The 12,213-nt window shown below is 37.8% G+C and overlaps 1 protein-coding gene across 3 annotated transcripts in view; it reads left to right on the top strand.

The window, feature by feature from the left end:
- Window positions 1–12,213, top strand: part of LOC149229834 (cycloartenol synthase-like) — a 403,955-nt gene that overhangs the window by 255,375 nt on the left and 136,367 nt on the right. For all 3 annotated transcript variants that reach the window (XM_089378753.1, XM_089378752.1, XM_089378754.1), the window contains 2 exons: window positions 9–131; window positions 227–325. In XM_089378753.1, coding sequence (XP_089234879.1) covers window positions 9–131; window positions 227–325 — 222 coding nt within the window. The remainder of the gene's footprint in view (window positions 1–8; window positions 132–226; window positions 326–12,213) is intronic.

Here is a 12,213-nt window from a genome sequence, read left to right as displayed (position 1 = left end):
TTTGGAAGGTTCAAGAAAATTCTCCCGGTGAGTTTAGTACCTGGTATCGCCACAATTCTAAGGGTGCCTGGACTTTATCGACAAGAGATCATGGTTGGGTTGTGGCTGACTGCTCTGCTGAAGCGTTAAAGGTGTGTGAAGGGACTCAATGTATCATTTCATATTTTATTTGACTTTATAATCTATTTGTTATTTACTGAATCACAAAATGCCTTTGGTTATACAGGCTGCCCTAGAATTGTCACAACTGCCTGAAAACGTTGTTGGAAAACCACTACCCCAGCAAAGGATTTTCGATTGTGTCAATTATCTACTTTCCATGCAGGTAAGCAGGCATTATATCCTTCAGACAGCCTAATCGACTGTTCAGAAGTGTACCATAACTACAAAATTATTAATGTAAGAGATTTTATTTTTAATACATTTGGCCATAAAGTATTTTTTTAAATTCATTTCATTTGTCCTGTTGATGAAGTGTCTTAGTTTTAATGTCTTAGTTTTAATGTCTTAGAAAAGTTGTACAAGACTTCTTGGTCAAAGTATAATGACTGCAAGGTTTAGATGGACGCATGACATGGTGTGGAAAGACTGTATTAAGCAGATTTGACAGTAGATAACATTAGTTTTCTTGTCATGTTGAAAGGCTAAGCATAATATATGTTTTGACTACTTTATTTTATATATAGAAAAAAGTTAATAGAATTTTTTTTGAAAATTCAGATTAAATTTTATTAAAACTAGACCAAGTCCTATACATGTTATAGAGGACCACTAACATTATTTTTATATATATATATATATATATATAAAATAATGTTTTTATTTATTTAATATTAAATATTATCTAATTATAATTAAGGAATTTGGTATAAAATAAGAATTTTATTTATAAAATTTTAATGTATGAGGTATATTTAGATTTTTTTAATGTCGTAGTTTATCTATTAGATATTTTTGGAGGTTTTTATGGCTTATTTTCTATTTTAATTTGCCTAGAAATCGATAGGGATTTGTTGCAATCACAAGTTTGAGTTAGGAACTCTCTACAATCCAAGTGCTCCAAGGGTTTTTCAGCACCTCCCCAATGGTTTCTCAGGGTGTTGAATCCATATATGTAGTCAAAACCTAGTTTAAACAACACAAACCAAGATTTGATAATAAAAAAATCCATTGGATTCCGGCCAAAACTCCAAAATGTCTACTAGTTAGACAACACTTTTTTAACATTCTACTGGCTACCAAAGAAGTGCATTTACATATCACCCTACAACTATTAAGAATGTCCTGACTCCTATCTATTATACGACTACACAAACCAAAAAGAGGGCATATAGATCCATCTGTTACCATCTTGATTACATGAGATAAACAAACACTGAACAATATATCCTTCACTAGAACAAAAAGCTTGTTGCCTCAAAATCTAATAGGTCTTGTAGAGGGGTACTCTACAAGGCAAGCACTAGACCAAGTGACAAAAATGAGGTAAAGGCCCACTGTCACCACAACCAATACCCCCTGCCCTTTTTGGATTTTTGCTAGTAGGATGAGTCTCGGTATAAGGTCACTTACAAGAGATATTCTAGGTTTAGAGGTTTAAGGTGACACAATAAGCTTCCAAAGGATGGTTCAACTTAAGTACAAGGCTCAAACAATGATGAAGGGACAATTTGCATCCCTTAGAGAGGCCAATCTTGGGCACTCTAGACCTAGGGTTTGAATAATAACATGCAGAATGGAATATCTTAAGATCAAGGTGCAAAGGAAAAGGTTTCCCACAATGAGTATTAGCAATTAATGGAATATGAAACCCTCAAGAAACCCTCAAGTTGAAGCTTAACCAAACTAGGCTTTCTCCTAGGGCAACTAACTAGGGCAAGAAAAATTATGGTGAAAAATGGATGAATTAGCCACCAAGGAGGATGCTTTTGAGGCAACCAATCCTAATCTTCATGTTGAATCCTTCCAATGCCAAAAATTCTTCTCCTAGACAATTTTTCACTAGACCATAGATGAGGCAGCTTATCCTTAAGAGGGATTAAATTTAGAAAGATAAGGAGAGCGAAATTCAATTTATGTATGAAATAGAGCTTGATCACCAAAATCACAAGGCCAATGCCTAGTCCTTGAGTTGTGGAGTCTCTGGGTGTTTTAGGTTATCTAATTATTGCAAAGGAGTAAGGATGTTTTGATGACTTAGCACAAAATCCTATGCTTTGGGATTCATGTAGTTCCCAATAAAACATGGAATCGTGTGAACTATTAGAATTTCGTGTGGAGAATTGAATAATATTGTACCATAACTAAGGAGATGCATCCAGTCTCTTTGATACATAGCCATGTTAGAAAAAGTTGGGTGTACTCAAGACATGGGTTGGACAAGGTCTACATAGTGCAATCACCCCTTCAAAATGAATGGCTCCCCTAAACCATGTGTCTCAATAGGTTCATCCCAAGGGCCTTCAATCCTATCCAGGACAAAAGGACTTGAAAATGGGGACTAAAGGGACCACACATGGTTGATCATAATAGGCCTAGGACACCATATACATAATCATCACATGGTTTACAAGGATTTAGACTTAAATATCTCTAGTATTAGAATGATGTTGTCATGAAAAATACTAGGGTACCTCATTAGGAGTTAATGGGATCAAAAGATATTAATGGAGTTGAATCATCGCTTCTTGGCCTGGCCAAGATTTACCACATGTTAGTCTTGGGGATTTCTCATATCTATTTGCCCCTAATCTATGTCACCAAGGGCAGCATCAATGCCAAGTTTGTTTAGACTTATCCACAACCAAAATCATTCAAGGACTTGAAGCATCACCTCTTCTCAATGCCAGTCCTTATTCTATGTGATTTGCAACAACTATTTGAAAACAAGGCAAACTCCTCAGTATGCCATTGTTGTAATACCCATTCAACATGGACATCCTCTGACTTATCACATCAAGGCATTATCCAACATAGTTCACAAATAACTTACCTATGACAAGGATCTTTTTCTACATTTTCTAGGCCTATTGGTAAAGGAAGCATTTATGGGAAAGTAATTAGTCATCCAAACCAACCATAGGCCTTGTAATTTATGCAGAGTTTGAGCAAGTTGCATAGGTTGCAGAACAAAAACCATCATAACTGGTCCATACATGTTCGATAATTCCACCTAAAGATCAAGAAGGAAACTAGAAAACCAAATGAATTGGACTTTACCTTAGGTGACCTCTAATTGAAGCATTGGTCGTAATCCTCAATTGTTGTGGACAAAAGACTTCAAATTTACCCTTGTTGTACTATAGTGATAATGATTTTGTTGTTACATGTTAGACACTCATCATAGTTAGGACATGTATCACAATTTCATCTCTATGATGGAATTTTTATCCATTTGGGCCCTCTCTATGTTCATTTAGGCAAGCATGAGAAGGTGATTTTGGAGGGGCCATATAGTGGGGATGGATGAGTACTTTTCCTTGAAGAAGTGGTAGTGTTGTTGAAATACTTATACTAGCCAAATATAGGATAAAATATCTTTTTATGTTTAACACAACAAAAATATAATTTTTCACAACTCTATTATCCACAATCATTTTAAAGTGCGCTGGGGTTCTAACTATTGGCCTAAAATGATATAGCCTTTTCCATTGGAAGAATACGGGAAGATTCATCCCAAGCTTATAAGGACCTAGAATAAGCCACGAAACGCTTTTGGACAAATACAATATATCCAATAATAGGTGAATGAAATTATACAAAATAACAATGCCAAGTATAAGCAACACCACGATTAACACAAGTTTCCACACTAGTATGAGTTTGCCGATACATTATGGTTGCACTTATAGAAGGAGTGACTTAAGAACTTAAGATGAAAATCAGATCATCCATTATGAATCTCACACAAAACAAACGTAGTGCATCAAAATGATTTTGACTTCAACTTGCCAACCTAGTCTTTTTTACACATCACTTTCAATGTGGCTTTGTTTCAACGATACTTCCTGCCTTTTTTTGAAACATTGGAGGTGGTAGAGAATTAGACACATACAAGGATAAACCTTGATTATGTTGGACAAATTACATTAGAAAAATCATGAACTCCAAGATGAAGAACATTTTCCAATAGAATATTCAACTCTTTTGGATTGTCAAAGCAAGGTTCATGGACTTTCATATGCTATGCCATGAGGGTCAAGGGGATGTCAACCCCCTAGAAGTGTCCAAGTGGAAATGTCGTTGGTAATATTTTGATAAGTTAAAAAATCTTAAGAATTACTCAATGTGAGGTATTTTAAAAATTTAAACAAATCTTTGCTACTCAGGTCAAACATGTGAACCTTTGAGTGGTATGGACAATGTCAAGTCTTAGGTTATTTTCATGGTGCAAAAATTCCCTAATAACATTTTGACCAAGAAAAGGCATTAGAGGACCTTTTTTTTATACTATGTACTGTATGGATGAGAAAGGAAATTACTTTTGAAGACAAAGGAAAATACTTGATCAAAGAAAAATATTTATAAAAGGTTGATAATTGATAAATAAAATGCTTTTCTTTTTATATGTAGACATTTTTGAATGTTCACTAGAGATTTATGAACCCAATAATTTTCATTAATATAGTCAAAATAACCTACTTTAATTTTGGGGAAAGAGATTTGAACCTTTCACCTCCTCCATGCAAAAGCAAGAACTTTACTAGTTGTTCATGGGACAATCCTCGAATTTAATGAATTATACAATAATCCAAGAAAAATGTATAACATCAAATAAGATATGCTAAAATATACGGGCACACTATTATATTAACCCAAAACATGATGTTTAAATTTTTTTTTAATGTTGCTTTGAGTTTTTTCCCGACAAATGTCCCAAAATGTCCCTTTTATTGCATTGTTAAATGACCTCAAAACTATTGTTTAATGACATTAACTAACACTTTCTAAATCCAATCAATCTTTATTTAATAATTTTGACTAATGTATGTAACTATCCCGTTAATTTTAGGTATGTTCTATGCTTAGAGCAATTTATTTCAATTTTCATAGTTAGCTCAATATCTTTTTTAGATTAGCTATCACATCAGCATTAAAGTAAACTGCAGATAGAACATAAACATAAATCGCAGAAGACAAGCCAGGATAAGAGGACACAAGATGTGGCGCTAGCCAGGGACAAACCCCAATGTGGGGAAACCCTTGATCAATTCTTCTTATATGTTCTTCAATATTTCAACAAAGAGAGAGAGAGAGATAGTACGTTTACAACAAAAGTCAACACTTTGACTTATCTAGATAAGAGCATAGATCATCTCTAAGATGATGAGACATGAGATCAGTTGAAGACATGCTGCTTCAACTAATTCTCCAAGGTGACTCCTTCACCTATCGTTGTGCTGCATTTCGTCATCATGCTGCACCTCACCACGCTGGACCATGCTGCACCCATCATCACTATGCTGCATCTCATCACGCTTCATTAATCATGATTGTACCCATCACTGTAATACATTATGTGCCACTGCTACACCATGTTGCTGTACTGACCTATGCTCTAGTTGCACCTTGCTTGCTTGTTGTCCCTTGCTTGCTTGTTGTCCTTAACATGCTTGTTGTCCTTAGCATGCTTGCTGTTGCAGGCTAGCTGTAACATTGCATGCTTAGTGTATTTGCTGCTAAGTACCATACAACTGTCCCAATGTTAGTTAGCTGTCCCTTGCATGTTGCTCTCCTTCAGAGATAGATTCTCCGACAATTCCCGGCAGTTCCAAAAGATCCCAACAGTTCCGACAGTTCCGGCTGTTCCCGGCAATTCCCGACAGTTCTGGTAGTTACGGCAGTTCCGGCTGTTTCGACTGTTCCTGGCAGTGCCGGTTGTTCTGGCTGTTCTGGCTATTCCAGTTGTTCCCGACAGTTCCGACAGTTCCTGGCAGTTTCCGGCAGTTCCCGGTAGTTCCGGCAGTTCCCGGCAGATTCGGCAGTTTCCCGCAGTTCCAATAGTTCCAGCAGTTCCCGGCAGTTCCGACAGTTCTAGCTGTTCCCGGCAATTTCGGCTTCTGCCCTCTAGATTAGGGCAGCGTTATCCCTTAGGATCTCTCCTCCTACTAAAACCCAAAGACAAGTAGAGAGGAAGAGATCCCAAGTGTGTTGAAAATGACTTGAAGGGCACCTCTATTTATACTAAAACGTTGAGCACAAGTGGGGTTTATTTGGTTGCTGGCTGACCTTGACGAATAGTCCCATAACACAAATAAATTCATATCTCCATGAATATTTATCAGAATCAGATGATATTTAGATCAATCCTACACCTCTCGATGAGAGGAATCCAAGAAAAATATCAACTTCCATTAATAAGATGACCCACATGGAGTTTGGCCCTAGTTTCCAATTTTAACACTCCCTCTCAACTAGGGAGAAGTCCATCCGCTGATCCATATGTCCGACTGTACTATCTCTGCCATCAGTGCTCTGCACTGCACTGCTCTGCTGAGCTCTGCTTTGCTCTACTCTGCTCTGCTATGCTCTTCTCTACTTTGCTCTGCTGAACCATGAAGAAGAAGAATTGATTGAGAATGTCTCATACCATTCTCTACTGAACCGAAGTCAGTTTCATCTGAAGAGAGTGTGTCACATCACTCTTACTGACCCGGAGTCAGTTTTATTGATCAGAGCAATATCACAAGAGAGTGTCTCAAACCACTCATACTGATCCCAGATCAGTTTCATTAATCCCAGATCAATGGAGGTCATCCTAGCATAGGGAGTACGGTAGATACAATGATGCATCCATCGATAGTACTACTATGGTCCCTAACCCCATTTCCCTGCTTATTGATCAGATGAGAGGTACTTCCCATGAGTCCTAGACTGCATGGGTAGGATGCCTCGATAGGAGAACTAATCATCCTGTCCACAGGAGAACGAATCATCCTGCCCCACAGTCACCACGGGAGAACTAATCATCCCGGTCCACAGGAGAACTAATCATCCTGTTTCACAGTTTCCACAGGAGAACTAATCATCCCGGCCCACAAGAGCACTAATCATCCTGTTCCACAGTTGCCACGGGAGAACTAATCATCCCGGCCTGCAGGAGAACTAATCATCTATTTCACAGTTGCCACGGGAGAACTAATCATCTCGGCCCACAGGAGAACTAATCATCCTATTTCACAGTGGCCACGAGAGAACTAATCATCTCGGCCCACAAGAGAACTAATCATCCTGTTCCATAGTGCATCACCAGGGGAGGGTGAGTCGCCATGTGGTCGTATGTTGCTCCAGTAAGTACCCCAAGCCCCCCAGAGCTCAATGCATGCAACATGCAGGACCTTTATAAGAAGGTCTCTTAATGACTCCAAGTCGTTCGGGAAAGTCATAGATTTGACCTTTCCCGAGGCTTTGACAAAATGTCTACGACCTGTACATCAGTCTCAATGCGATGGAGCCTCCTCTCTCATCGACTTACCATATCCTAGATAAGGCAGTATCTAATGTCTATCTGCTGGAGCAATAATCGAATACGGGATTCCTCAATAATCGAATCCCCCCTCTGATTGTCACAGAGAATCACAGTGGTATTCATCCTGTGTACAAACAACTCACTGAAGAGCTTCCACAACTAGGCAGCTTCATACGAGATCATACTCATAGCTATGTATTCGGTCTCGGTGGTGCTTATAGAAACCGACTTCTGCTTCCTGCTCATCCATGATAGCGAAGCAGAACCCAAAGAGAACCTGTGCTGAGAAGTACTCTAGTGATCCTCCACACTGCTTGCCTAGTCAGCATTCGAATAATCATGCAGCTTCATATTTTCGGCAGTGTATCTCAATCCATGAGAGATTGTGCCCCGAAGATATCTCAGAAGATTCTTAGGACCAATCCAGTGAAGCTCAACCAAATATGAGCTCACCATGCTAACTGCAAAACATATGTTCGGACGGAAGTTCACCAAGAACATCAATGCAAATGAGTATATGGAACTCAGAGGCATTTTCCAAATCTGGTCCGGCATCATCACCATATAACTTCTAAAACTTAAGATCCTCGAGGTAGTCACGGGCTTGCAGTGTACCATTCCACATCCAGAATCCAACTCCCTCTTACTTCTGTAAGTGAGAAGGTCAGCACCTGTTTGAAATAGGTCGTCCTCAGAAGGTGTTGGTATGAGAGGTCTATCATCCACAACCTTCAAACAATTGTTTGGATTGGCTTCACTCTTAGTGAATCTCAACTTCATCTGATAGTTATCAATCCTCTCATACTACGCCCGGGGAATTTTGCTTCAAGCCATAGAGGGCTTTCTTCCACCTGCATACATGAGATTCCTGATCATGAATCTCAAACCCCTCGGGTTGTTCCAAACCTATGGACCTGCTACATGAGGGGAATGGTCCCCTTGTAAGATTTTCCTTCGGTACATCTTAGACATGTACTTTCATGCTCTTTTTGAATTCAGGCATCCCTGTCACCATCTGACTCACAAACCTCCGGTGCTATGTGTCAATGGACATGGTCCCCAGTGGACTTCCTGTAACTTGATACAACCCTGAACTCAAAAACATCTTTGAAAATTCTATTTTCAAACATGTACCTTTCCATCAATGAGTGCCACCCTGTAACCTTTGACTTCCATTGCCGAAATGGACACCAAGTTCTTCTTGCGATCAGGTACATAAAAGAGATTCTGTAAATGAATCAAGTTACCCTCATTCAATTGAGGGGTAACATTCCCTACACCCTTTCCGGGATAGGTGGCATCGGCTCCAAGTATAATCCCATGATTGTTTCCATCTCTACCAAATTAGAGAGTGCACCCTACTATCCGATGAAGTGCCTTGAAGCACTACAATCAATAAGCTAGATTCCCAAAGAATCTGAAGGAGAGGGCCAATACAAGATAACGCTTCTTTATCTTATCAAAAAACAACATTTGATCCTTCATACTTTGGGTTCCTATGGCATTGTCTTCACCTCAGCTCTGATACCATGTTAATTTTAGGAATTTTCTATGCTTAGAGCAATTTATTTCAACTTTCATAGTTAGCTCAATATCTTTTTCAGATTAGCAATCACATCAGCATTAAAGTAAACCGCAGATAGAAAAACATAAATCACAGAAGACAAGCCAAGACAAGAGAACGCAAGATGTGGTGCTAGCTAGGGACAAACTCCAATGTGGGGAAACCCTTGATCAATTCTTCTTATATGTTCTTCAATAGTTCAGTAGAGAGAGAGAGAGATAGTACGTTTACAATAGAAGTTAACACTTTGACTTATCTAGATAAGAGCATAGGTCATCTCTAAGAAGATGATACATGAGATCAGTTGAAGACATGCTACTTCAACTGATTCTCCAAGGTGACTCCTTCACCTATCGTTGTGCTGCATTTCGTCATCATGTTGCACCTCACCGCGTTGCACCATGCTGCACCCATCATCATTATGTTGCATCTCATCACGCTTCATAATCATGATTGTACCCATCACTGTATTGCATTATGTTCCATTGTTACACCATGTTGTTGTACTGACCTATGCTCTGGCTGCACCTTGCTTGCTTGTTGTCCCTTGCTTGCTTGTTGTCCCTAGCATGCTTGTTGTCCTTAGCATGCTTGCTGTAACATTGCTTGCTTAGTGTATTTGCTGCTAAGTACCATACAACTATCCCAATGTTAGTTAGTTGTCCCTTGCATGCTGCTCTCCTTCGAAGATAGATGCTCCAACAGTTCTCGACAGTTTCGGTAGTTATAACTGTTCCCAGTAATTCTCAGCAGTTCCGGCTGTTCCCGGCAATTCCGGCAGTTCCGACAGTTCCCGGCAGTTCCCGACAGTTCTCGACAATTCCGGCAGTTCTCGCAGTTCCCAACAATTCCAACAGTTCCGGCAGTTCTGGCAGTTCCCGGCAGTTCTTGGCAGTTCCGGTTGTTCCGGCTGTTCCCAGCAGTTCCGGCTTCTGCACTCTAGATTAGGGCAGCGTTATCCCTTAGGATCTCTCCTCCTACTAAAACCCAAAGACAAGTAAAGAGGAAGAGATCCCAAGTGTGTTGAAAATGACTTGAAGGCCACCTCTATTTATACTAAAACGTTGAGCTCAAGTGGGGTTTATTTGGTTGCTGGCCGATCTTGACGAATAGTCCCATAACACAAATAAATTCATATCTCCATGAATACTTATCGGAATCGGATTATCTTTAGATCAATCCTACACCTCTTGATGAGAGAGATCTAAGAAAAATACCAGCTTCCATTAATAAGATGACCCACATGGAGTTTGGCCCTAGTTGCCAATTTTAACATATTCAAATAACATCTAAAGACAAATAGAGCAATGAAGGCTATTTCTGAAACTAGTAATTAATACATCAAAACAAATGAACAAAAAATCACTACCAAACATCTATAAGACTTCGTGCATACATAGATTTGAACTTGGTACTTTCGTATAATTATCCATTTAAACTACTAAATCACAAAATTCTACTAACAACAAATTTCTAACTATTTATCATGAATACTTGGGTCTTTTATATAACAAACTTTTTCAACCACTAAATCACCACCTTTCATGGAGAAAAAAACATAATTAGTTTAGTATGATAATTATGTATATTGAAAACAATTTATTGGAGTATATTATATATCATGTTTTCCATGGCATTAGGATATAGGTCATTCATGAGAGCACAAAATCTTTTCTATTGATACTAACCCATGTAGACAAACCCACTTCCTAAAGAATGGAAAATATTGAATTGAAGATTAAATATAAAGAATCAATTTTTATCTTCACCCCAAAGCCTCAAGTTGCTTTAGTACTAGGAAAAGCTTGTGATTATTGGTTTTGAGCTTATCAACCACCTTAAGATTATTACAAGAAAACTCTCGTTTTTCTCTATGAAATACATATTCTAGGGAAACCCATCAAACACTTCCCCTTGTTACAAGGATGGTACCCAAGTTAAATTGGATTCTGCAAAACCTTGAGGCTTTATCAATATAGTGCTCAAGGTCATTACAAAATATACTCATTAAGAGCATGGTACACTGCTTGCCAAAATGAAACCTAGGTGGTGTGTATAATCCTCCTCACAACTATCTAGGCTAGACCCAATTGACAATATTGTAGTGAGGTCTGCTATTGATTTCATCCCATTATGATTATAATTTAGATTTGTCAAATTATGCTTTTAAGCTACGGAAATGCATAAAATTATATACATTCTATCACTAGTTTCACTTGTGTTTTGAATTCCATTGTCACCGTGGCTCATTTAACTATTGATATCATTGATTACTACTAACTTCATATACATTGGCAAATAATAGTTTATTACTAGATTCATCTCATTGTTCTTTACAAACACCATTTATTAATAATAATAACTACTACATTTTAGAAAGAATACTTCACAATTGCTAGTTGAGGAGTTGTCAAGGTTTTAGGTCTTTGGCTTTTTCTAATACCCAAACAAAGTGCGCGATCAATTGTTTTGAGAGCATCATAACACATGCATAATACATGTCAATTGTTGTGACCTCCTATTGTTGCTGTAGAAGTTTAATCCATTTCGTAACACTTATTTTTGAAAACAACACAAAATATGATTGTATAATAATGATATAATAATGAGCCAATTCATTTAACTACTAAAGAGTTCAACTTCTTTAAGAAACCTTACAATGATTTTTAGTATCCTAGGAAATTTCTTGGCCTCCATCAAGGTAGTTCTCAGAAAATGGTTGTTATTGAAAGAGGTTCCCACTCCCATAGCACAATTTAATTACTGGAGAAAACGGGAGTGCTTTTGTATAATTTCACTGTGTATATCTTGGTTGGAGTAAAAATAAGATATTTGTGTGGATTCATGGAGCTAAAAAAAAAGATGCAAGTTTTTTTTTTTCGTTTAAAATTTACCATTATAATATTTTGTTTATTTACTTGCTAGCATGTGGAGTTAGAGAATATGGAATTGACTTGTAAATATTGATTATTTCCCTTTTTAGTGGGATGAACTTTTGAACCTAAAAAAGAAATTGAAATTACAAAATTAACGTAGTTAATATAAATAGTGGGAAAATATTATCATTAGGTTGGTAATTTGACTGTGACAAGACAAATTCATTCTTTTCATTCAAAGAGACTGTCTTCATTGTTTTAGAGATCCAAACTAACCATGATTACTTAATTTATATTGTTGCCAA

This window comes from Pinus tabuliformis, chromosome J (genome assembly GCF_031772625.1).
Source record: "Pinus tabuliformis cultivar Carrire ecotype Pingquan chromosome J, CPIR1, whole genome shotgun sequence".
Taxonomy (NCBI): Eukaryota; Viridiplantae; Streptophyta; class Pinopsida; order Pinales; family Pinaceae; genus Pinus; species Pinus tabuliformis.
Note: the sequence above shows the minus strand (reverse complement) of the source record. Positions and strands in the feature narration are given on the sequence as shown.